General features: G+C 38.0%; 2 protein-coding genes across 2 annotated transcripts; one reads left to right on the forward strand and one right to left on the reverse strand.

Moving 5' to 3' along the window:
• Nucleotides 1-4,837: 4,837 nt before the first annotated feature.
• Nucleotides 4,838-8,804, forward strand: miox (myo-inositol oxygenase). The gene is made up of 10 exons (XM_077193785.1): nucleotides 4,838-4,907; nucleotides 5,117-5,188; nucleotides 5,291-5,371; nucleotides 5,585-5,747; nucleotides 6,002-6,069; nucleotides 6,165-6,274; nucleotides 6,978-7,045; nucleotides 8,235-8,284; nucleotides 8,405-8,517; nucleotides 8,637-8,804. Exons 1-10 carry the CDS (start codon nucleotides 4,890-4,892, stop codon nucleotides 8,743-8,745), a joined length of 852 nt encoding a protein of 283 aa, XP_077049900.1. The 5' UTR covers nucleotides 4,838-4,889; the 3' UTR covers nucleotides 8,746-8,804.
• A 524-nt stretch (nucleotides 8,805-9,328) lies between these two features.
• Nucleotides 9,329-26,222, reverse strand: lmf2a (lipase maturation factor 2a). Its single transcript, XM_077193784.1, has 14 exons — nucleotides 25,978-26,222; nucleotides 25,175-25,428; nucleotides 24,875-24,903; nucleotides 21,468-21,658; nucleotides 18,130-18,308; nucleotides 17,906-18,047; nucleotides 15,694-15,828; nucleotides 15,511-15,616; nucleotides 15,303-15,399; nucleotides 13,743-13,925; nucleotides 13,294-13,462; nucleotides 13,059-13,170; nucleotides 11,917-12,025; nucleotides 9,329-10,755 (listed from the first exon to the last, which is right to left on the reverse strand). Exons 1-14 carry the CDS (start codon nucleotides 26,069-26,071, stop codon nucleotides 10,243-10,245), a joined length of 2,313 nt encoding a protein of 770 aa, XP_077049899.1. The 5' UTR covers nucleotides 26,072-26,222; the 3' UTR covers nucleotides 9,329-10,242.
• Nucleotides 26,223-27,348: the final 1,126 nt, after the last annotated feature.

Consider the following 27,348-nt stretch of genomic DNA (forward strand, 5'->3'; position numbering starts at 1 on the left):
TCTGCTGTCAGTGAGCGCAGATTGTGCTGAGCCCAGACCAGGAGGCGTTCCTTCAGCCTGTAGAGGTTTCGGGACCTGACGCCACCCTGGTGATTTATGTAGGCCACCACTGACATGTTGTCCGAGCGGACCAAGACGTGATGACCTTTTATTTGAGGACAAAACCTCCTCAGCACGTTGTCGACTGCCATCATTTCGAGACAGTTTATGTCTATGGAAGTAAAATAATGCCAAATGTTTTTGAAACAAAAAGCCTGTTGAATTGTACTACTTGACAAAAATATGCATTGCATTAACCCTGCTTGTATTTTAATGCATTGTATTTTTAGGGCATGCTTTTTTATGGGCTGAAATTTAGCATGGTTGAATATTTAAGCTGTGAATATTTAAATTCAAAACATTTCAAACACATTTTCATTTGTAAAATTTCAATAATCCATATTCACCTTTCATATTTCACTTCCAAAATATTCAAACTGATTAAAAATACAACCTATAATATTCAACAGGCGGTTTTCGGTCCATTTTATTTCGCTTTGCAAATTCACTTCCACAAATTCATTCAGTGGTCCAAATTCGACAGTAAATTCAACGTTGACATCCAGGAACTGCAGGAAAAGCAGTAGATTACCGAGCATAATCTCCATCTGCTGTTAGTCGACCTCACCAGCAGGGGGTGCAAGCGCGTGTTGTTGACAAAGACCAGAGCAACAGTTAGAGCAAGCCATTCATTCATAAAAACTCATTTACAACAATGTAAGTGTATCTGTGATTATTATGTTTTATGTGAAATTCAGTGTATTCACGATTACTTTTCCTGTGTAGCCTACATGCATCTCTACCGTGAACGAGATTATAATGTCATTCCCCCGATGCGGATGTACAGATCCATTGTTACATTTGTGTTTGACATATCTATTGCTTGTTTAGTTGCCTCAACCTTATATTGCGGCGATTGTGCTGCATGCAGTAGGCTAGGGTTTCCCTCAATACATCAGGATTCCCCTGCTGGACATATAAAACGGTTAACGTAGCTTAATGGACTAATACAGTGATAAAAAAGACCAGCAGAAGGACTCAAAAATATGAACTTAACGATCAAAGTTTAAAGCTGAGCGTTTCTCAGTATTACTGGCATAAGTTGGCTTGACATTGGAGACTCGCACATTTAGGGCCCGTCTCTAAAGTTACATACGACATTGGTATACACGTTTCTAACTTCAATAGCATTTGAAGAGAACGACTTGCAGTCATAAAACCAACTGTAAAGTGTTCATGTAGGTGTCAGGCATAATGCGCAATTCATTCAAATAAATTGAAGTTAGAAACGTTTAGGCCTATAGGACTACCAATGTTACTTTAGAGACGGTCCCTAAATGTGCGAATGTCAAGCCAATATTACATCATTTTACATCATTAGTCATTTAGCAGACGCTTTTATCCAAAGCGACTCACAGTTAAACTAACAATATAGGACAACAATATGAAAGTGACAACAATATGAAAGACTCGCTGTCATAGACAGCGAGTCCAGTTCTGTGCCCAGAAAAGATATTCTCTGACTGGGAGACAGCGAACTTTTCGCCCAATTGACTTTGAGACCTAGATTCTCGAGGTGTTTGAGTAATATGGTCCTATGTTCTATGAGCTCTGATTGTGATTGAGCTAGAATCAGCCAATCGTCCAAGTGGTTCAAAACTCGCATGCCCCGAAGTTTCAGGGGTGAGAGAGCCGTGTCCATGCACATCGTTAATGTACGGGGTGCCAGGGACAGACCGAACGATAGGACTGTGTATTGATATGCCTGGCCCTCGAAGGCGAATCTAAAAAATCACATGTGACGCGACGCTATTTGTATTTGGAAATACGCGTCGTTCAGATCTATTGACATAAACCAGTCTCCTTGGCAAATCTGCGCGAGGATTTTCCTGGTCGTGAGCATTCTGAACTTTTATCTGCTGCAGTTTTGTTTTATGTTCCAGCATTGAGGAATGTTTTAGACACTATAGAGAATTTACCTATTGTGCCCATTTGATAAAAGGTTCTGTTTGGTAATCTATTTTAGTTTTTTCTTACCAAAAATATTAAAAAGTTAATAAAGACCATAGCCTACTGACTGCAGTAGTTTTCTTTGTTTAAATTCTCAATGCAGTTCATAAAGTAAAAACGAAAAAATTAAATATGACTATGTCTTTATTACATGGTTGCCTAAAATAAAATAGTGTTTTGTTTGAGTCTCAGAGAGGGATTTCTTGTATTAAACAAATACCAATTAAAAGTAGGCCAATGTGTCCTTTCAACCCTGTTACAGTATTCAACCCCATCACAGTATTCTCAACCCTGTCACATTCATATTTTTGGAAAATAAAATAAGGAAGACAATTAAAAATTAAAGCATTTCTTGATTACCACCCGACATGTTAAGGGCTAACAAAGTAAAATTGGGGTTTTAGTGAAACATCTAAATTATTTTTTTTCTTACTAAAATAAAGAGACCACGGACAAACAATTTGGATGTTTGTAACTTTCATCACATACAAATGGGAAAATTATCATAAATGTTACAGATAAGGAGCCGTCTGCAAAGTGCAAATCCCCAAACCCTTCAGCACATTTTATATCATTAAACATATTCTATAGTTTCACTATGACACTACTGTGGCCAAATTCAGTTCACACATCACCGCTCTCCTGCTGGTTATACTACAATACTTAGTTTGTTAAAAAAAAAACATAATTGTTATGACTTTTTATGAAATAAAATCAATAACTTCACACTGTTATACAGTGTAATGCCATCGAAATTCAGTAAGCAAATATAATGCATAAGCTATGATTGTAACTAGCTGCGCACAGTACCAATATAATTTTGTGTAAATAATAGGCCTAGTTAATTTTCATGTGCAATTACTTCCCATACTAGCTTTCCTGTAGCTCAACAGTAGAGTGTTGGTGCTTGAAATGCCAAGGTCATAGGTTCGATTCCCAGGGAAGAGCAAAACTCATAAGAATGTAAATGCATCGAATAAGAGTTACATTTACAGTTATGCATTTGAAAGACAAAGTGTTGTATAACCATTATTAGAGCAGTGATGTGTGAGCAAAATTTGGTGTGTTACAGTAAAGTCATTGAATATTTTTTCATAATATAAAATGTGCAAAAGCAGTGTAGTATGACCAGTGGGTCACCATTGATGTGTAAACTGAATTGGGTGGCACTACAGTTTGTAACATTGAAGTTAATTACTATTTTTGCATATGAGTTGATGCTGTAGTTGTTTTTTGGGTTATATTGCACTTTGCAGATGGTCCCTTGACTTGTCTCTCAGACGCCTGCACATAAAGATCCATTTAGCCTATATTATAAAGCTAGTTTTGAGGAAAATTGGGTTGTAGCTAGTTGTCTAGGTTACTGTGATTGTGTTACTGTGATTGTAAATAGGTGTCGTTTGTGTTTTAACAACGTTTAGCTGAAGAATATTGATCCGGGAAGTTCCTTGAGTTAAGCACTGACCGCATTTCTTTATATTTGAGTCCAAGTTCAAACACTATAAAACGCCCCATTTAACGTACGGAGCTCTGAAGCACTGGCAGCGGGACAATAAAGAGGAAGTGTCTGTCCGAGCTCACAACAGGTTTTGAGTGGGAACGCAAATATCTTTGCGAGGGAACGCAAAACTTTTGCGTGGGAACGCAAATATCTTTGCGAGGGAACGCAAAGTTTCTCGGGGGAACGCAAAAGTTTTGCGAGGGAACGCAAAAGATTTAAAAAAAAAAAAAATTCTCCCATCCAATTTTTTTCCCACCACCACGTCCCTTTAGGGGCTCCGTAGATATAATAATGTGGGGTATTTAGAAATCATATGTAGTTCAAAAATTAGAAAAGTCCAAGTTGAAATATTACCGAATCCTAGGAATGACCCAAATATAACACACACACAGTTATCAATCTGAACTCTCTGAACGTTCTGGTGACACAAACAACACTTACTTAGATGTATGTGTTGATTGATATCAAAAATAGATTAAATTTAAATAAAAAAACCTACTTTAAAAATTTTTAAAGTATTTAAAACAAAGCCAAATAGTGAAACGTAACAAAACCACACTAAAACACAACTTAATAAAACACTAAAAGTAAATAAAATGTAAAATATAAATTCTTTAAATTTCTATTGAACCAACTGCCCTTAGTCACTCTAAGGGTAAATAAAATGTAAAATATAAATTCTTTACATTTGTATTGAACCAAATCACTCTAATGGTAGAGTATGTCTTCTCTGAATCAGTCCGCTGTATTTGGGCCAAAACACACACACACACACACACACACACACACACACACACACACACACACACACACACACACACACACACACACACACACACACACACACACACACACACACACACACACACACACACACACACACACACACACACACACACACACACACACACACACACACACACACACACACACACACGAAGTCTCTGAACGTTCTGGTAAAACAAACAACACTGCAGTTTAGAGATGATCTACAAATAAGAAACTACAAACATAATACCAAAGAAAACATACTGCAATCAAATCAAATTCTTTAAAATGCTATTCAACCAAATGCCCTTAGTCACTGTAATGGTAGAGTATATCTTCTCTGAATCAGTCCGCTGTATTTGCGCCAAAATACCCCAGTACTCACACACACACACAAACACACCACTAGAAGCATCAGAGAGAAAGCGAACAGGAGAAAGTTAAAGTTTTACTAGTTATTCCCACTACAGTTCAGAGACCCCATATGTGCACCATTTATAAATAGAGCACTCAGAGGGACCAAACACACAACATCCTCCTCCGTCCTGAACGACACAATCTCAGCTGAACCATGAGGGTGGTGAACCTGGTATGTACCTGACATTCAGACATTTACTTACATTCATGTTTCATAATCAATTTCCTCCCTGAATTGTAGGCATTATACATGAATGACTTGATTGAAAATTACGCAATACTGAAACCTGTCAATCAAACTGTTGTTTTGAGTTGGTAGTTAAGTTGAGTTGGTATCTGTCTTTTAAGTCTTATTTCTTACACATAAACTTTTACTCATAGGGGCCGGATCCTTCTCTGGCATATCGCCCCGAATGTCACGAGAAAGACCAAACAGAATTCAGAAACTTTGAGGTACAGTAAAATGTGGAATTTGGCACATTATTAACTTATGTATAATTCCTCTTCATATGTCACACTTATTTCCATTTTGATGTGTGTACATGTCTAATACAGAGTGGAGATCTCTTTGACCGTGTGTTTAATACATACAAGCAGATGCACACGTGCCAAACGCTGGACTTCGTCAAGCAAAAGGTTGGTCTTTGTATGTATGCATGTCAGTTTTTGCTCTGATGCACCGTGCATTTTTTAAAGTTATGTTCTGTATTAAAACCAGATGCTAAATAGCATCTCCAATAAAGTAAGTAAAAGCCCTGTGCTGATTCAACTGATACAAATAAATGCAGACACACTCAAAACTAAAGTAACCTTCACAAACAAACACTGAACACTGTCTCCCACCTTTAGCACCAGGATTGGGCGAACTGCAATCACTTCAGCATGACCATGATGGAAAACATCAATTCCCTGGACGAGCTTGTTGACGAATCCGACCCTGATGTAGACTTCCCCAACTCTTTCCATGCTTTCCAGACCGCCGAGGGAATTCGCAAAGAGCATCCTGATAAAGGTGAGGAGTCAGCAGGGACAAAGGTCACAGGAGTCACTTACATTGTACTTAGATAAGATGGTGTTTTACAAAAACACGCAACTTAGCTTGTTTTTGTCCAGTTTCTGATTAATATGTCCATACCTGACCGGCTTCTTTCAGGACTGAAATCCATATCTAAATGTGAAAGTTCATTGTGGAGACTTTTATTTGGGCGAATGTTAAAATACAACATTGCAACTAAAAGCACTCATCTCATTTTTACCCGTCTCCAGATTGGTTCCAGCTAGTTGGTCTCATCCATGACATTGGAAAAATCATGGCACTGTATGGGGAACCACAGGTGAGAGACAAATGCATCCAAACACAGTCCAAAACCCTACGACGGTCACATGGGCTAAATGATATGCAATCAGAATGCTGCTTTGTGTGTTTCAGTGGGCCGTAGTTGGAGACACATTCCCAGTGGGATGCAAGTTGCAGGATTCAATAGTGTTCAGAAACTCGACATTTGAAGGCAATCCAGATGTGAAGAACCCAACACTCAAGTACAGCAACACACCTTTTAAAACAAAAATACACTTATCTTCTAAATATCAAAACGGCTTTCCTGATCAGTGATATTACAGTATTATTTATATATTATAGTGTTTGACAGTAACATTTTCTTATGCAATTTTGTCATATATATATATATATATTAATATTTGTATTTTATATTTAAGTTTGTTCTAAAAAATTTTTTATTTAGCTTTAATTTAAGTTTTGGTCAATTTAGAACATTTCTCATGTTCATAAGTATTTTAAGTAAAATTTTTCTCATCTAATACGTTTTCTATTTTATTTCAGATTTATTTAATGAATTTAAATGATTTTAAAAAGTGTTAGTTAACAACAACAACAATGTTCCTGAATATACACAAACTATTATAACATGGTAAAGGAATAACGGTCGCTTCATGTCGTTTCAAACGTGTATGACTTTTGTCTTTTGTCCATGGAGCACAAAAGGAGATGTTTTGAAGAATGCCCACACTTCTCAATAAGACTTTTATGGTGCTTTAGTGTTCCTCAAAAGAAAGTCATACAGGTTTGGAAAAGCATGAGGACGAGTAAATGATTTTTCACTTCAACGGTTAGTAAAGTTAGTAATGGTATCCTATGTCAACAGAGAACTAAAATTGTTCATTGCATTCTTTAGCATTCCACCTGACCTGATGATGTAGTGTTTGCTTACTTCTCTTAATGCAGCACAGAATTTGGGATCTATAAACCTTATTGTGGGCTTGCTAATGTCCTGATGTCTTGGGGACATGATGGTGAGTGATTTGAAGGATCTTTGCACATAACACCATCATGATTTTGCATCCAATGTCTCATTGCGAAACTCACTACCGTTCAAACATTTGAGGTTTGAGTTATGTTTTATTCAGAAAATACACATTAAATTGATCAAAAGTGACAGTAAAGAGCAGGGGCGTAGGAATATGTCAATACCTGCTTGTAAAAGCCAATGAACATATTCTGTATCTGAGGCTAAATCACTTAATATTGAGAAAGCAACAACGCATCTTATATTTTTCTAAATCCAAACGATCGGACAATAATTGGAATCAGCTGATAATCACTTACTTTGATTCGATACGTCTCAACTAGTGTAAAATAATAACGTCGCTACAAGGTGGCATTATTTAAACTACTATTTGAAATAACTCACGACCAAACAGTAGCTCTCCTTCTACACACTTCTGAAGTCTTCCCTCTCCTCATTAAAACTCCAGGTGAAGCGTAGCCAGGTATTACAAAAAACAGCAAAACAAGCGCCTTAAAAACACAAGACATGGCAAAAACGGGGAACAGTTGATGAATATGAATGATATACCTAGTATTACCAATTACCAAGGCACTCTGACACACCACTGCATGTTAAACCTTTAAATTATTAATTTGATTTCCCTTTATATTTTCAGTTTCACTTTGAAAAGTTTAGAATCAAAACTCAAATTAAAACTATAAATATATCAAACAGAAATTCGATTCAAAATCGAGAATTGATTTTTAATCCATGACCCCAAGGATCAGCAGGCCTTTTGAACTTTGTATTCATCAAAAAAAGAATCCTGAGGAAAAAATTTATTTTTCAGGATGTTTTTAACATTGATAATACTAAGAAATGTTTCTTGAGCAGCAAATCAGCATATAATGATTTCTGAAGGATCACGTGACCCTGAAGACTGGAGTAATGATGCTGAAAATCCAGCTTTGCATCACAGGAATAAATTTAAATGTTTAAATAAATTCATACAGAAAACAGTTAATATAAAGAAAAATATTTTTTCACTATATTACTGTATTTTTGATCAAATAAATGTTGCCTCAGTGAGCATAAGAGACATTTCAATAATATGAAAAAAAAAAAAAGAAACACCTTACCGACCCCAAACTTTTGCCCGGTACTGTATTTGCTGCTGAAGTGACTAAGTAGAAATTCTTCTTGCTCTATTCTAGAGTATCTGTACCAGGTAATGAAGTTCAACAAATGCACCATCCCTGAAGAGGTAACGTCACACAGCTCACCTGAAAAGCACACAAATCTAACACATACACACAAACAATATAATGTGATTTACACTTTTATAATATACTTTTGTACATTTAACACTCCCAAATTCCTTTAGGGTCTTTACATGATCCGCTTCCACTCCTTCTACCCCTGGCACTCAAATGGAGACTACATGCACTTATGCAACGAGAAAGACCTGCAGATGCTTCCCTGGGTCAAAGAGTTTAAGTATGTTATCAGTTTCTCAATAAGAGTATCTCATCTGTGATTTTTATTTTTATCTGACCTCACGCTGGGAGTTTCTACAGGTAGATCAATAACATGCGTCTGTTTGTCTTTCCTGACAGCAAGTTTGATTTGTATACCAAGAGCACTGAACTACCGGACGTGGAACGTCTGAGGCCGTATTATCAGGCTCTCATTGATAAATATTGCCCTGGTGTACTGCAGTGGTGAATGTGTACCATAATTATATATAATTCTAGAGACTGAATATCATTCTGCCTGAAGGGTGGACTCTTTGTTTCATGTTGCTTTACCAACATGAAACAAAGAAAAAATAATTATTAATATCCTATTATCTCATGTATTCATTGTTATTACTATATTAGAATGAATCATGTATTCATATAGATTGAAGACAAAAATGTAAATTGTGAGGCTGTGTTTCTTTGGAAATGATGGCACTTGTGCCAGTGTATATTTTTCCAAGTATATTAAATATACAAACCATTAAAGCAGAGTGTTTGTGTGTGTGTGTCTTCAGTCATATTAACAATAATCATGTATCCATACAGACTGAAGATAATTTAAATTGTGAGGCTGTATTTCTTTGGAAATAATGGCACTTGTGCCCGTGTGTATTTTTCTAAGTTTATTAAATATATTACAAAAAATTTAAGCCGAGTGTTTTTGAGTGTGTGTGTGTGTGCGCGCCTTCAGTCATATTAACAATAATCATGTATCCATATAGAATGAAGATAATTTAAATTGCGAGGCTGTATTTCTTTGGAAATAATGGCACTTGTGCCAGTGTATATTTTTTTAAAGTTTATTAAATTTATTACAAAACAGTAAAGCTGAGTGTTTTTTTTTGTGTGTTTGTGTGCACGCGCATCTTCAGTCATATTAACAATAAAGATGCAATATTTTAACGACATCAGTGGTTAAAAAAAGAGAAAAAAAGCAGCAATGTCACAAACACAATACACAAATCTAAGGCCATAACCAGTTACAGTCCGATAAACAATTTCAGGTCATTTTACACCAAAAATACAAGATAACAATCTAAGGGAAAAAATATTTAAGCATCTCTATATTACTCATGAAACGTCATGATACTTTTGGTATACCATAAGGCACAGCACATACTGGGCTTCATTCATAAAACATGAGCAGAATAAAAAGGAATGTCTGTGCAAAAAAGTGCTGGTTGGCATTTCGATGCATTAAATTCAATGCAAGAATGCTTTTACAAACACAAATTCCACTCTTCCGTGTAATGAGGCCCAGTATGTGCATTTGAATGTACAGTTTGCTTGTTTTTTTACAGTTAATTAAAGGTCTCATGGTGGAACACATCCTGGGGTTTACTTAACATGATATCATGTAGGGTGTAGGCAGTTAGTGCACACTGGGGGAAACAATAACCTACCTTGTTTTGCATTTACAAGTCAGACCAACAACAAAAATCCCTCATTTTGCAGTGTGGTCCTCCTATCAGGATTAGTTTAACTAAACGTGCAGGAAAATCCAGGACACTCCTGGGATACATGAAAGCTTCACTACTCGGTCTACATCTCTCAAAAATGCCAATGTTTTGGAAATATCAATGTTTTGGCACAATGAAGGTGTAAATGCTGATGTTTTGGGGTAGATGTCTTTACCCTGAGCTGGTATTCAAAAGTCCAGTTACATTTAAAGCCACAGGAGATCATTTGGAAAAAAAAAACTTCACTTCCTTTTCCTAAGGCTGTCCTCTTCCGTTTCCTCTGCACTCACTTCCTCTTCAATTTCTCCTTCCTGTTCCTCTTCACTTGTTGCATCTTTATCCTGCTCCTTTCTATCTTCCTCAGCATCATCTTTTGTAACCTCCTCCTCCTCTTCAATTTCTCCTTCCTGTTCCTCTTCACTTGTTGCATCTTTATCATGCTTCTTTCTATCTTCCTCTGCATCATCTTTTGTAACCTCCTCTTTCTCCTCCTCCTCACGTTTCTTCTCGTTCTTTTCCGCCACATTGAAGCATGTCCGTCCTGCGGGCCGTTTGTCTGTGTGTTGGTTCTGGAGCGATTCGCATTGGCGATGATGTGCACGTGATCGCAGAGAGTTGAGGAGACACACGGTCGCTGCAGAGCTGAAGAGAGTCCACAGCAAAAGATGAGCAGGCATCTCACGCGCATGTTCACCAACATATCGCAAAAACCGCGGGAGCCAAGCGTTCGAGCTGCGCCTCGGAGGAGCCTTATCCTGATGGGAAAAATGGGAAGAGGGTCTCGATCAGATCAAGAGATGGTATTTATAATTGTTAAACCTTCATTAACTCTTTCCCCCACCATTGACAAGTTTTTCCATCATTTACGACACAAATTTACATGTTTTTCAAGTGTAAAAAAGAAGCAGAAACAAGCAGTAGAAGATTGCTTACACACATAAGGTAACACAATCAAGCATTCAACAGCATATGAATGAAAAATGTCTTGACGTAACTGAAAGAAATGTTAACCCAGGAAGAGGTATAGGCCTGTGCAAGCTTTATAGACATGATTTACCCGATCAATGTTTTGATCATCGTCTTGAACATGATTTTAGCAGCTTTTTTTTTTTTTTTTTAAATGTTGCTTTTATTATGAAACTCACATTCAAGTGTTGATAAAAAAAAAATGCATGAAGCTAGAATATTTGTATTTATTTTTTGCAGAGGCTGTTCTTTTCATATATTGTATGTTCAGAAATGCATACAACGAAATAACAAAATATCAAAATATAACACGAAGAGTCTCTTGATGTCAACTATAAAAGATGTCTCTAAGCTTTCTATAAGCTCAATGAAAATTAGTGCTGCACAATTTTGAAAAAAAAAAATTGCTGTAAATATGGCTGTAATAATAACTTTACTATTACTATAATTACTATCATTATTTCTCTTAAATACTCAATTTCTTTATTTTACAATGAAATATTACAACCGTTTGATTTTTTATTTTGTTTAATATTTTTCGTGTTTAGTAATACAATAATGATAAAACTGTAAAATTACAAGACTAATTTTTATTTTATTTTCAAACGTTAAACTCCAGCTTTCCTTTCAGTGGAAAAACACCAAAAGCTTCTCTTTTGTTGGCAACAGGCTGTAGACTTGTAGCATGTCGTTCATGTGTGTAAACGAACATAGTGATGCACTTTACTCTGAAACATACATGTACGCATATATTTATTCATTTACGATTTGATAATTAAACTAAGCCATATCGAGTTTTACGTTTTATTTGGATTAATCGTGCAGCTCTAAAGAAAATTCTTTAAAAAACTACTCTTCAGGTAACAGACAGGGAGCTTTAGGTGTTCACCTGTGAGGTTATAGTTGAAATCAATGTTTAAAATGTGTCCTGATTCAGACTCGTTTCTTACCTTCAAACCATGTTGAACCAGCATCTGTTCAAGGTAAGAGTCACCAAGGTGCACTATAGGATAGAACTCTTCCACGTAAACCCGTCTCCACCATCGCTGAGGATATGAACTAAACGGACACAAACACAATAAGACATTAAAAGTCAAAGGAAGCGCATTCAATGAGGCTAACATTAAACATCAACGTTAACTAGAGATGCACCGATTACAATTTTCAAGGCCGATTCCGATTTTTTATTGAGTTTGACCTGCCAATACCGATTTTAGCCGATTCCGCTTTACAGCACACACAATATTTATTTTCTATCTTTTCTTTAATAGAACATTTTACATATTTTACATAACAAATAACTATATACTCCTGGTGTGGGAAATTCACACACACATCTAAAGTACAGTGTTATGGAAGAACTGTTTCCTTTTCACATCCAATATCCAACAAAAAAAAAGTAATATATTTAGCAAACTAAACCTCTTTATGAAAACAGGTAATGGCAATAAAATAATATATAAATAACAAATAAAAATAAATATAGCCTAGGAGATAAGTATAAAGATATTTCTCAAAACACACACACACAGGGCGACTGCAATCACTTGTACATCAATGGCAAGTTTTTCTTCGCAAACAGAAGCATTTCTACTTTGTCACCAGATAGTCTGTTTCTTCTCTCTCTGCCACATGTCCAGCCAGACTAAACAAGCGCTCACTGTCAACGCTTGTACATGGTGCAGAGGGGTAAGCTTGAGGATTGGGAAATAATAAAAACTAGTTTAAATGGGTACATTTTCTATAAATATTTTTGAGTCTTCATTTTCTTTTCTGACATAGCCTACTCCAATTCTTGTTAAAACACACCAGACATGCAAATTCTGTGCATTTTGGGCACTTTTTGTGTGAAATCATATTTATTTTGTCCATCAAAATAATCATTTGACCGGCATAAAATCGGAATATGTCAGGCTGACCGGCCGGTCGCCGATCACGTGAAAATCGTCCGATTCCGATCACCAGCCGATCAATCGGTGCATCTCTAACGTTAACAATACTGCACTGTTTAGATAGATAATAAAAATGTCATTTTAAACATGCATTTGACAATTCATAGCAAGAGGCATTGTGGGACTTTGCGTGCGCTCACCCATCCGTTTTCGGCTCGCTGAACCAGTATTTGTAGCGGTGAGCTCTAACGTATGCAGGAGGCTGTTTGCTGAACGGATACTGAGACTCATCTGTCTGAATGAGTTTGACCACTGCACAACACACACACACACAGAACAGTATAGTACAAAACACTGAATTCCACACTGCATCTTGCTCAGCAGATCCACTGGATGCCATTAAATCTCACACATGCACAAATGACACATCCTCACCATCGTGTTTGCCCTGCAGGAGTCTGTGTAGGAGGCTGCTGAACCAGGGGCTCTGTGTCTGCGGCCCCAGAGCAGCAAACCACATCTGCCAGTCCAGCCTGGGCTGGTGTGGAGCCACCAGAGGGGGCGCTGCGCTCATGTTCCCCGGCTTATACATGAACTCGATCTCCTGTAAAAAATGTACTTAAAATAAATAAATAAATAGCCTAGATCAACAATCGTTTTGGATTCAGAATCGGATTATTAGGTGCCTAAAGATTCCCAACCCATAATTGGAAAAAGTATTTTTGCAAGTTGGAGGCTGCCTATCGCACAGAACTTCACCTTTAAGATCTGGGTTAGATTCAATTTGTGAACCCATATTTAATTTTTTGTAAAGTCCATCTTCACGTACAAATCAGTGTTGTAATTCAAACACTATGTGAACTTCCTGAAATACTCAAACTGACCGTCCATGTGTTGCGATCCATGCTGCCCTCAATGACCACCTCTGGGCGACCTCCGACCCCGGTCATTCTCCGGAACAATCCGTATGAGTTGACCAGCTGGTAACGGTCAGTCATTTCAAACGCTGTCCGGATCCCAGGCCAAAGATTACTGTTGGCATCATACTCAAAGTAGGTGTAGGGAACCTGCACACATACTTCATTATTATTCTTTTTTATTATATACTTCATTATCATTTTTACATAACTTAAAGGGACAGTGCACTCAAAAAGATTAGAATTCTGTGCACTACATCTGAAGTACACAAGTTCTTGTGTATTGTGAATGTCAGAATGAAATTGATAGAAAAGTGCAGAAGCCACGTTTGATTTTTTGTTTTATAAATTACTTGCGTTTTATTCAATTCCCCACAAAAGCTATCAGACTCTTTGATAAGACTTGAAATATGGAATACAAGATGTATGGACTACTTTTACGGTCCATTGTGTCTGTCATTTTTGACAGCTGTAGTCAACATCACTTTGCAGGAAAACCAGGCAATTCTGCTAATTAACTCAACAGACAGGTTTAGGTTTTAGACAGGCAGGCAGGTGACAAAATTATGAACTATCCCTTTAAGGATATACAAACAGGAAATAATGTTGTTATCATTAACTAAAACTAAAATAAACACGACCCATACTGTCAAAATGAGAGAAAAGTAGTTAACTTTTTTTGGGGGGTTTTAAAATTTTTAATTATGCATTATTTGTTGGAATCGGATCAAAAATGACTGAGCTACACCTGTTTGAAGTTGATCGAGTCAGCAAAGTCAATTTTGAGAAAAATCGAGAAAGTTTTCTGAAGGTTCCAAAACAAAATCTAGCAACCATACCTTAAAATCAAAACCAAAATATCTATAGGAAAAATATATATTAAACTTTTTTTCCATGATACCACAATTTTTTGATTAACATTAATGAAACAGACAACCTATATATTAGTCCTACTCTACCGCACAAGATGTTTTTCCCCATCAGTTAACCAAACGTCCACATAACAGATAATGTTTGCATGGATAATCGCCAAGACAGATATTTTGAAATACTGTAATTCTGTGTGTGTGTGTATATCGGGATCGAGTGCTTTCTGAGGTGTCTTTGTGCGCACGCATCGGTTTTGTCAGACAAGGCGATTAAGATCGTTTTTCATGGACAAAGGAAAGGTACTCCTCCCAGAAAACATACAAATAAAGATACTTTTAGATGTTTAATTGCTATTTGGAACATTGAGATTGCTAAATGAGGGCTTAAACTAATGTTTGTGAAAACCACAAATTCAACCACAATTTACATTTTGCCTATATATATAAAGTTTTTTTTTTTTGTTAGTTGCAAAGGCAAAATTTTCATTTAGTGTAAGTTGAAATACTAAAATTACTAAAACCTAAAAATAAAATTAAAAACTAAATAGACATTTAAAAAAATAAAATAAAAATAAAAACCTTGAAAACATAAAACTAATAAATACTATTATACTATATTAATGATACTAAAATAACACTTGACAGGAAGTTTACTAACCAGACTGATGGCAAACATTGAGACAGCAGCCGCAGCCATCACTGCCCACTGGATTGTGCTCCAGAGACGCCACAACACGCCCTTCACACAAGCACATCTGGAACATATGCACACCCACAAGCAATCAAAAACATTTCTTCTACCAGAACGCCATCTAATGGACATATTGAGCCAACAAACCATAGGTGAACTATCCCGTAACACTTACTTAAACATGGCAGTGATGATCTCCCACGCGAGACACAGCACACCAATCCAGATACTGGGCACAGTCACAGTCTTCAGAAAGCCATTGAACTCAAAATAAGTAAAGGCTGAGAAACAGGAACACAAAGAGATAAAACACACTGAACGATAACTGACCTCAATAAGACATCACTGAGAGCTTCACCTGTTTTGGAGGACACGCTTTTCTTTTCCCAGTCCACCTGCAGGTCAAAGTATCTGACTGTCCAGTAGCCAAGCAGGGCGTATACACTGACCTCTAACATTACAGCCATTCCAGAGAATAGAGTCTGTAACGATGCTGAAAGAATAAAATAAAAACATGGACGTGTGGACCTGGTTTTAACATCTTGTCCTAAAAAGGTACAACATACATTGCCATCTTCATGTAATATTTACATTCTCACAAAACACAGTTTCCACAAATATATATAATGTATATTAAATACGAGCAGCAAAACAGCATATTATAATGATTTCTGTAGAATTAGGGATGGGGCCGATCCGATCCAGTATCGGTATCGGCTCCGATACAGCCATTTTTGCCGGATCGGGTATCGGTCAGACGAGGCCGATCTAAATCCGATATTGTGTGTTTACTATTGTGTTAATGTTAAGCCCCACAAAAGCATTATAAAGCATCATTAAGTGTTCGTGCACTATATTATAAGTGTTCTGAAGCCATTCTATAGTACAATGTGAGATAGAAATGAATATTTAAGTAATTAAATTCAAGATCACGTAAACTTTTCCCTCCGCTGCGGCTGTCAATCATTCTTCATTCAGCATTCAACAGCGCGGCGCGTTCGGTTATGACGGTCAACTCGATGAAACTCTCCAAGATGATTCAATGTTACTATTAGTATACTTGATCTGTAGATAAAGCTCTATGGTTTCGTATAAAATGACTATCTTGCTGGACTTGCTGTACCTTAATCATGTTACTTTTTACCGTGTGTCTGTTAGATCACAACACTGGAGAGCACTATAATTGTTCTTCACAGTAACTGAAATTTAAAACTGTTAAAAGAAAAGGCTGAATAAACTATTGCGTAGATAGATACTGTATAATACACTACGCATCAATATGTCTTTCCTTTGTGCTTGGAACTTTTCAATGCGGACTCGAAGCGGTGCGCGCTGTGAGTCTGTGTTGCTTCAAGCGCATCATTCTGCGCTCGGGATGCGCATATAAGCACTTTGTGCCGCACTGTATTGGAGTCTTTCATAATCATATCATAATACTTTTGCGCAATGAAAGATTATTAAATGTCGCATCTATCATATGTTGCTGCCTCAATAAACAGCTGTGCTATACATATAAAAAATGTCTTAATTTTATAGTAGCTAGACTATGTATATACAATAATTGATCTTTTTGATTTTTGTTATCTTGTTTTTCATGAATGTATTTTACAATACAAACAGCAATGTGTAACGTTTTACCAGATTTAGTGCTGGTGCCTACACTTATTGTCTCTTATTTGTTCCCCGCTAAATAATGTTTTTTTCACTATGTTCAGATTTGATACAATTATTGTGCACTCGTGATTTTTCTAGACTAAATTTCTAATTTCTAGAGTTCTAATCTAGTGTATAATATAATTTTTGTCATAGGTTATGATAATTTTTTTTTTATTTGTTGTTTTTCTTTATAATGAAGTTGTCTGTATTAAGTAGATTGTGTTTAACAGTGTTTACCAGTTCAACACAGAGTTCTAGAAATTCTACTTGATTTAAAAAAAAACTGCGCTGGTATCGGATCCGTATTAGTCGATACTCAGAATATTTGGTATGGGATTGGATCGGTTCAGAAATATGGTATCGTTGCATCCCTAAATGTAATAAATATTGACATGACAATCAATTTGAAACACTTACAGTTGCATATTTATTTTCAGAATGGGATTTTTCCTGTTAATCCTGTTTTTCTGACTTCCTTTTCTAACCTTATACTTACCTCAAGTTGCCTTTTGGGACATATGCATACATGCGTACATATCATACTTGCCTGTTGAGAGGAGTTTATTGCAACATCATATAAAATCAACAATTATAATAATAATAATATTAAAGCAAACACAGCTCTGGTATCGGAATAGTATCGGTATCGGCCGATATCCAAATTCAGGTATCGGGATCGGAAGTGAAAAAATGCGGATCGGTGCATCCCTATGTAGAATCATGTGACACTGAAGACTAGTGACACTAATGATGCTGAAACAGAATAAATTACATTTGTATGTATTCAAACAGCACAATATCGTTCTCAGTGATATTGCAAATAATTTCACAATATTACTGTTTTTACGATCAAATAAATGCAGCTTTGGTGAGCATAAGAGCTCAATGTTTAGTGTAACGTAAGTATGTCTTACATTGTCTTTCTGTCTTCAGCGTGGGTCTGCGGAGCCAGAAGTTTACATGTTGGTCATCCAGCAGCGACAGGCACAGGGTGATGGTGAGAATATTAAAGAAGTTATAATTCCCAGACAGGATGATAAACACCTGAAGCAGGACCTGTAACACAAAAACATCACAATAATGCCCAAACTGGTAGCAGCTTCTCCATTTCTGATTACACGCATGCATACACACTCACCTGCATGTAAAAGGCGACGAGTCTGTGTCTTCGTATGGGGCTGAAGAACAGGAAAGGAACTGCCATCTCGATAACAAAGGCACCCACCACACTGAGTTTCTGGAACCACACCGGCAGCTGATGAGCAAACCAGGCCAGCTGGGTCGGTATACACTGGGTCTCATAGTGATAGGTCAAAGCTAATGAGAGAACAACAGAACACGTGTATGAGACACTGTTAGTTTAATAAAACTATAATAATATCTCAAAATACTAATGTAACGGAGGCCAGCTAGTGAGAACTGTGCAGGTAAACCTCACTCTTCTGATACCAAGAGGCACACTAACACCAGCGCACTTAACCCTCATGTCAGACTCGCCCGTGTCTCTGTGCGGGCCATGAACCCGGGTCACCGGCATGGGAGGCGGGAGCACTAACAAGCGGACGCTAATGACCGCAGTCTCTAACGCCAGTCGCTAGTTTGCCTCTTGGGATCAGGGGAGTGAGATTCACCTGCACTGCTCTCAGTAGCTGGACTCCTTTACTCACGCCCCTAAACCTCAGTCCCATGTGGGTCACGCCACAAATGTACCCCTCCGGTCCTACCCGAGCTGTGCGGGCCTCAAACCCAGGGCGCCGGCATGGGAGGCAGACTAGCTAACTAGGATGTTAAAGACAGCCTCTAGCGCCAGTAGCTAGCACGGCTCTTAGGATCAGGGGAGTGAGGTTCACCTGAAAAGCTCTCACTAGCTGTGAAACTCTGTGACATTAATATTTTGAATATGTTTTTATTTTTATATTTTCCAGTTTCATTTTTTTGCGATTTTGTCATTTTTATAGTTTTTTTTTAAGATGTCTATACAGTTTTTATTTTTAGTACATTAAGTTAAACTAAATTAAAAACTAGAAATGTTGCCTCAGCAACTAGCTGAAAAAAAAATCATATTACATTTTTTATATTTCATTTTATTTCAGTTACCATTTATTTCAAGCTGCAATTTTTTTATGGTTTTAGTTAACTATAATAACCCCGCTATGACACTGAATTTAAATGAATAATTTAATGTGTAATCAGAGCAGAGCAGCCCTATACGCACACTACGCAAGTTGCGTAGGGCCCCACAAATTACTCAAGGCCCCTCCTCTATGGAGCTAGAATTGTGTGTTTATTACATGCGAGAAAATAAATGATCTGAGAGAAAAAAAAAGTTATCACACTGATAGCAAAAAAGCATTTCATGAGAGAAAAAAGAATATTTGAGAGAATAAGTTCATACCAATAGCAAAAAATAATAATATTTGAGACTAAAAAAAGTTTTGAGAGAAAGTATTTTCACATACAGTAGAACATATACAAAAATATAAATTTAATTTTTTTTAAATTATTTCTGAGAAAAAAATCTCTCAAAAATCTCATATATATTTTTGCTATCAGTGTGAAAACATTTTCTCTTAAAAAAAAGTTCTCAAAACGCTTTTCTTTGCTCTCGATGCAATTTCTTGTTCTCGTGTCAGGATTTTGCTTTCGCTGTGAAAATTGTGTCATGGGCAGGGCCACGTTCCTACTGGCCAGTCGGGTGAGCATCGTCTTGTCTTGGGAGTCGAACTGAATCATTAAACCATTGTTCGGTTCACCTAGATAGATGCCGCCTCTGTCTTAGTTGAGCACGGACACTCCAATGTTTGGGTAAGATGATGACACACACAACTCGATGGGTAGCTAGCTGAGCAAGTTCAGCATCACTGAGGATTAAACATTAAAAAATAGCACTCATATTCATGAATGAATGTGAATTATATTATTAGCTTGCTAATCGCTAGTAAAGCTAATCGCTAATTAGCCATTATGCTAGGTAAACTTGCAAACTCACCTGGTTTATACTATTTTTAAATCAAATGCCAAATGAATGTTTTGATTTCGATAGTTTCACTCTAGGGAGTAGTGAGCTAGTTTCTACTTTTGCACTTACTAGCATCAAAGGCACCTGAAGAGTACCTGCTTGTTCATCTTATACAACTTCCTGTACAACTTTCAACTAACGTTAGCTAGCTCACTACTCACTAAATAAGGAGTGAGAGCTAATCATTTTTCCACAATTTGGCACTTCAAAACATCTTGTAATGGCAACAGGTGAGGCATCTCTTCACTTTTTGTTGCTGGAGTAATCCTGTGTTTGTGTCTGTCTCATATTTACTACTACATGACATGGGCAAATCAGTGGGCGGGGCTGAAGAGGCTAGATGTAGAAGCAGGCGTTGATCTTCTGCAGGGGCGGCCTTTTGTCACACGTTACATCATAATGTAACAAAATCTGAAATTAGTATTTTAGGGTAGCTTGGTTTCAATAAAAGTTGTTTTTGGACTAACGAGGAAGTTTTGAGTTCTGAAACTAAAGCCCTATTCGTACGGGATAAGTATTACCTGGTGACCTCTAGTCATTTATAATAATTGTGGAGGTTGTCTGTGATATTAATCCCGTGCGAATCGCCCATGATTGTAATTTGTAAAAAGTACAAATTCCCCCGCAAATGACCTACCATATTTCGCCGAACACCAAGGTCCTGTGATAATATTAGTCCCGTGCGAATCGGCATCTCTGGGATTTGGCCGGGTCGTTTATAAATTTTTCAAGGTTTTTTTTGCGCCTTTTTATCCATCTTTCACGAAGAATGGAGGCTGCATGGGAGTGTTTTGATAGTATTTTGGGTGCTGGGTCATATCGCTATACACCGTAAAACTATACAATTTGCAGAAAGAGAAAGCTAAAAACCATCCAAAGATCAAAAACAAAAAGAATGGTTAGATGGAAATGGATGACACTTATAGCATCATGCAGTAAGGCACATTCTTCTGTTTATGATATATCATACAGCTAGACATATAAGTACAAGACATTTCCCAGCAATAGCCTATTGACATCAATATCCGGGAGATAAGTCAGTAAATTCGAGTAAAATCACAGGCTTTGCTTATCCCGTGCGAATGCGCCACACGAAATTCAGATGTGGGGGGGGGGGGGGGTAATTTCTAATTCACACGAGGACCCCAGATAATACTAATCCCGTGCGAATAGGGCTTAACAGGATTTTTTTTAATAGTGCAATGAACTCTTAAATCAAAAGATCCAGGAAAATTTGATTTCTCAATTCATGAGTCCTTTAATTCTTAACAGTTCAATAAAATAATGAGTTAGAACAAACCATAGATTTTGCTTCTAATTCATTGGTCAACTTGAGAGCACTGCATCATGGGACACTGCATCTCATGTGGTGCACCATTCTGGTTATATTCTGAAACTTCCAGTAGCAACACAAGAACATGTAGGCACAAATAAAAATATATTCTACAGTTCCTCACCTGTCAGGCCCCACCAAGTGGGGCAGCGGCTGGTCAGTTTGACGACACCCGAAGCAAACATCAGACGGAACAACAGCCAGCGCACCAGCCAGAAAGTCACATTATCATGGAGGCACACCTTTGAAGACCAGGGCATTTTCATGGGAGCGACGAGAATGGCCAAGAAGCCTGTCTCCAACAAGAGGTTATCCCTGAGAACAAGATAAGAAAGGAGAGAGACATGTTTGACACGCATGAGGTCATTTCACATGTGTTATGAAAACAGATCAACAGATGTGTGACTACAATAAATAATACTCTCAAGTGTCTCTCAAGGTCAAGATTTCAAGGCTGTACAGAGTTAAACTTCTCCTCACCCACACTAACAAGGATTTTTTAAACTCTGCTGCTTTGTGTTTCACTGAAACCTGGCTGAGTGAAGCCATACCGGACAACGCAATACATCTGCCGGGCTTCCAGCTGTTCCGAGCGGATCGCATCGCGGAGCTAACGGGGAAAACGAGAGGTGGTGGATTGTGTTTCTACATTAACGAAAGTTGGTGTTCAGATGTAACAACACTGAAGAAGATGTGCTCTCCTAATTTAGAGGCACATTTCATAAACTGTAAACCCTTCTACTCGCCTCGGGAATTTTCCTCTTTCATTCTCGTGAATGTTTACATCCCTCCAGACGCGTGCGCGAGCGCGGCGCTACAACAGCTGGCTGAACAAATATCTGAAACGGAACAAAGGTACCCAGACTCTCTTTTAATCATTCTTGGGGATTTTAACAAAGCAAATCTTTCCCGTGAACTACCAAAATACAGACAGCACGTTACATGTCCCACCAGAGACAGTAATATACTGGACCACTGTTACACCACAATAAGAAATGCATATCACTCCGTCCCACGGGCAGCTTTGGGGCTCTCTGATCACTGTTTGGTTCATCTCATACCGACCTACAGGCAGAAACTGAAATCAGCTAAACCTGGAATAAGGACTGTGAAAAGATGGACTAATGAAGCAGAGCAGAATCTACAGGCCTGCTTTGATTGCACTGATTGGACTGTTTTTGAAGCTGCTACCAATGATCTGGATGAGCTCACAGATACTGTAACATCATATATAAGTTTCTGTGAGGATACATGCATTCCTACCAGGACATTCTTATCATTCACTAATGATAAACCATGGTTTACTGGGAAACTCAAACACCTTCGTCATGCCAAAGAGGATGCTTACAGAAGTGGGGATAAAATCTTGTATAACCAGGCCAGAAACAGATTGACAAAGGAGATCAGAGTTGCTAAAAGGAACTACTCTGATAAACTGAAAAACCAGTTTTCATCCAACGACCCATCATCAGTCTGGAATGGCCTGAGGAACATTACCAACTACAAGTCACCATCCCCTCGATCTGTGGACAATCAACACCTGGCTGACGATTTAAATTCATTTTACTGCCGGTTTGAAAAGCCCTCATTCACACCACACACCCGGTCTGATCTGCACTTCACACATTCAGCATCACCTCCTGTTCTCCAATTATCACTCCCCCCTCCTGCCATCCAACCTGAGCTTAAGGTCTGTGTGGAGGACGTGAGCCGAGTCTTCAAAAAACAGAAGACTAGGAAAGCCTCAGGCCCAGACGGCATCTCATCTGCTTGTTTAAAAGCCTGCGCTGACCAACTGGCCCCGGTCTTCACGCAGATCTTCAACAGATCATTGGAGCAGTGTGAAGTTCCCTGCTGCTTCAAACGCTCCACTATCATTCCTGTCCCCAAAAAACCCAAAATCACTGGACTTAATGACTACAGACCTGTCGCTCTCACGTCTGTGGTCATGAAGTCGTTTGAAAGACTGGTGCTGGCCCACCTGAAGGACCTCACTGGACCCCTGCTGGATCCCTTTCAGTTTGCTTACAGAGCAAACAGGTCTGTGGATGATGCAGTCAACATGGGACTGCATTATATCCTGCAACATCTCGACAGACCAGGGACTTATGCAAGGATCCTCTTTGTGGACTTCAGTTCGGCCTTCAATACCATCATGCCTGGTCTTCTCACAGCCAAACTGACCCAGCTCTCCATACCATCATCGATCTGTCAGTGGATCTCCAGCTTCCTGGCGGACCGGCAGCAGCGAGTGAGACTGGGGAAACACACATCCAAGACACTCACAATCAGCACTGGTGCTCCCCAAGGGTGCGTTCTCTCCCCACTGCTCTTCTCCCTGTACACTAATGACTGCACTTCTAAAGACCCCACTGTCAAGCTCCTGAAATTTGCAGACGACACCACTGTCATCGGTCTCATCCGAAACGGTGACGAGTCTGCTTACAGACTGGAGGTTGAACAGCTGGCTGCCTGGTGCAGTTATAACAACCTTGAGCTGAACACGCTCAAAACAGTGGAGATGATCGTGGACTTCAGGAGGAACAGCTCAGCACTCCTCCCACTCACCATCATGAACAGCACTGTGGAAGCAGTGGAGTCATTCAGGTTCCTGGGCACTATCATCTCTCAGGACCTGAAGTGGGACAATCACATTGACTCCACTGTGAAAAAGGCCCAGCAGAGACTGTACTTCCTTCGCCAGCTGAGGAAGTTCAACCTGCCACAGGATCTGCTGATTCAGTTCTACTCAGCCGTCATTGAGTCTGTCTTGTGCGCTTCCATCACTGTCTGGTTTGGTTCAGCTACCAAATCAGACATCAGGAGACTACAACGGACAGTCCGGACTGCGGAGAGGATTATTGGTGCCCCCCTGCCAAACCTCCAGGACCTGTACTCTTCCAGAGTGAGGAAGAGAGCAGGTAAAATCATCACAGACTCCACTCACCCTGGACACCTCCTGTTTGAACTGTTACCGTCAAGACGGCGACTCAGATCACTGGCCACAAGAACATCTCGGCACAGGAACAGTTTCTTCCCACAGGCCATTTCCCTCCTGAACAGTTAACACTCCTCCCAAGGCATATGCCTGTAAGTGCAATACTCCCACTGTTTAGTGCAATATCCCACAACTCAGGTGATACTTATATGTAGATTTATTTATTTATAATATTCAAAACACTGTAAATAGGTTCATAATCTGTAAATCTGAAAATGTCTATTCTGACTAAACCCAACTGTGATAGTTTTATTCTCATATATTTATATTTTTATTTTTTATTCTTATAATTTGTAGTATTATGTTTCATGTTGTATTTGTATATGTCCACTGGAAGCCTCAGTACCAAAACAAATTCCTTGTGTGTGCAAGCACACTTGGCAATAAAGCTCTTTCTGATTCTGATTCTGATTAAACAAAGCCAAAGACTGTTACATAACAGATACAATTTAAGGAACAAGAACGTTTCTGAATAAAATATAACATCAAGTGGTGTACAAGCAACAAACACTGACAAAAAGTCTCATACTCACCACTGAAAGTATAAGAATACCTGGCCCACCTAAAAACAACAAGCACATTTCAGTACTTCATACTTTACCTTTTAAAATGATTTATTTTTACCCTTAATAAGTAGTATTCGTGACTGATATGGGGTTTTAGGCCAATGGCCGACAGCAGGTTGAAGATTTGCAGTTGTTAAATCGTATTATATTTATATAATAGCATTATATCAACCATAGGTCACCCTGTTCTCAATACATCACATCAGCCATTGAAAAACCCATATTGGTCAGTCAGTAGTAGAATCCGATTGTGAAATAAGTTTGAACCTGGTAGAGAGACAGATAGAGTATCCAGAGCACCAGGAAAACTCTGCAATCTCTGAGCGGCGGTAAAGCCAGAGTCATTAAACTGAGCAGAGCTCCGGTCAGACTGAACAGCTCCATGCACTGCTGCGTGTCCAAACCCAGATGAGGACCAAACCACAGCAGGGTGGGAGAATCCTTCAGCTGCTCCACAACACTCTTCCCAGACACTCGCAGCTGCCACCGTGCTGGCAGCAATCCTTCATTTCCATACAGACCTAAAGAAAGAGAGCGTTGTTGTTGTTTTTTCCTTCAGAATCCTAATTTCCAGGTTTCATTTAGATTGGGAATCTCAGATTTTCAACGTGGTTTAAAAAAAATTGGACCCCATTGGGTAATGAATTATTATCACCATATTCCATACCATAGTATTGAAAAGTATTATCTTGTACATGTCCAAAAACATATGCTGCTAATACTATGATACTTTTAGTTTAATAGAAAAAAATAAAATAATTGGTGCCATGCATTTTCTTTTGAAAGTATGGCTGTAATATTCAGACCTCAGGACAGGCATCAACATGCTTATATGTGAGATGTTCTGCACAAACGGTTCGACCAGACCCATGATAGGCCCTTTAAAATATTTTCATCTGTATCTGCAAAGCATTGGAATAAACAACCTCAAAAAACTATTTCCTATGTATTAATAGATAAGCATGTTCATTAAAAATGTATGTCTAAAATACTTTTATTGCATGCGTCACAGTTAAACTCTTAGTTAGTTCAATGCATGCAAGGTAAACTAAAAATCTTCCCAAACTCACCCGGAATCTGCACGTAAAGAGACGCGAAGGCAAACATATAAACAGCAGAAAGGCACCACAAGAACATGTGCTTCGGCAGTCTTATATCTCCCATTTTTTGTACAATAAAGTCCTAAAGGAAACAGATGGGGTAGGAATATCCTCAAGATGGAGATCAGGATGGTTTGAATGCAGAGGACTGACTGAGCGACACGTCTGACGTGCAGGAAAAGAGAAGCGCGCTGGCTTTTTTGCCCACGAATCCTACTATGGTGAAGATTTGGCTTATGAATATTAAGTACGTCAAGCTCGGGGAAATCCAATTGATTGGCTGAATGGAGTAAGATAGTACGGTGACGTTACAGGACTGGTGAATTAAAAGGATAGTTCAACCAAAAATGAAAATTCTGTCACTCACCCTCGTGTCGTTTCAAGCCCGCAAGACATTCTTTCATTTTCGGAACACAAATGAAGATTTTTTTGATGAAATCTGAGCTTCTCTGGTGCTCTTCATTTGGGTGTAACGTTATCACTTATCTTCGCGGTCAGAAGTGATCGGACACGTAAAAATCAAACTTCCTTCACGCTCCACCCCAGGAAAACCAATGTAATTTATTTTTGTTCAATAATATTTTTTTATTTTGATAGGATTGAGGATCTTATTCATATTTATGCAATAATTATGGTTAATTTTTGCCATTGAAAATAATACGTTTTTTTTTTTTTTTTTTTTTTTTTACAATATTCTTTCAATTAATGCAGTATTTCAGATTAATATAGAGACTGGGCCTTTTAAATCAATTTTTTTGATGTCAGATCATTAGCTATCTGTTGAGAGAATATAAAATAAAACATGTAATTTCATGGTCTTTTTTACAGTCTATGGGTGTTACCACTACATGCCCGTAATAACTCTCTATGGAGAGGCTTGTGAATTCTCTAGTAGTTTTTGGACAAAATTACCTACTTTTAAGATGTGGATTTTAATGTATGTTTTTTTTAGTTTTTTGAAATTCTCCAGTAATGCTTTTTGTCAAGGTTTATAAAAAAATAAAATAATTTTGATGTGAAATGTTCACGTTTTTGCATGATTTTTACTATAGTAAAAATCTGAATACGGAGAAAGCATTTTGTTACAGGTAACATTAAAATTCAATAAAAAATGACAAAAATAAAAAGGAATGCTTTATTATAGCTTAATCCATCTGGATCTGATCTCATTTCAACCTCTTATTTCAGCCCTACCAGTTCATTTGTGTTTATAATTTTGTGTGTATGTGTGTGTGTGTGAGGGGGTGTGTCTGTTTTGAACTCTTAATGTTTTAGAGTTTCACCCCTTCGTTGCTGAGCACTTTTTTTCTGACCGAAGAGTTAACCACTTTGACACTTAAG

Source organism: Siphateles boraxobius, unplaced genomic scaffold (assembly GCF_051911475.1).
Source record: "Siphateles boraxobius isolate OS27281-9 unplaced genomic scaffold, OSU_SipBor_1 31, whole genome shotgun sequence".
Classification (NCBI taxonomy): domain Eukaryota; kingdom Metazoa; phylum Chordata; class Actinopteri; order Cypriniformes; family Leuciscidae; genus Siphateles; species Siphateles boraxobius.

Excerpts from the sequence above, each read along its gene's own strand:
- miox (XM_077193785.1), top strand. Across the intron at positions 5,748-6,001 it reads CAAAGAGCATCCTGATAAAG|ATTGGTTCCAGCTAGTTGGT; the intron begins GTGAGGAGTCAG and ends ACCCGTCTCCAG. Across the intron at positions 6,070-6,164 it reads CACTGTATGGGGAACCACAG|TGGGCCGTAGTTGGAGACAC; the intron begins GTGAGAGACAAA and ends TGTGTGTTTCAG.
- lmf2a (XM_077193784.1), bottom strand. The coding sequence starts at position 26,071 with ATGGGAGATATAAGACTGCCGAAGCACATGTTCTTGTGGTGCCTTTCT. Across the intron at positions 24,904-25,174 it reads TCTATCTGTCTCTCTACCAG|GTGGGCCAGGTATTCTTATA; the intron begins GTTCAAACTTAT and ends TGTTGTTTTTAG. Across the intron at positions 13,171-13,293 it reads CCTGCAGGGCAAACACGATG|TGGTCAAACTCATTCAGACA; the intron begins GTGAGGATGTGT and ends TGTGTTGTGCAG.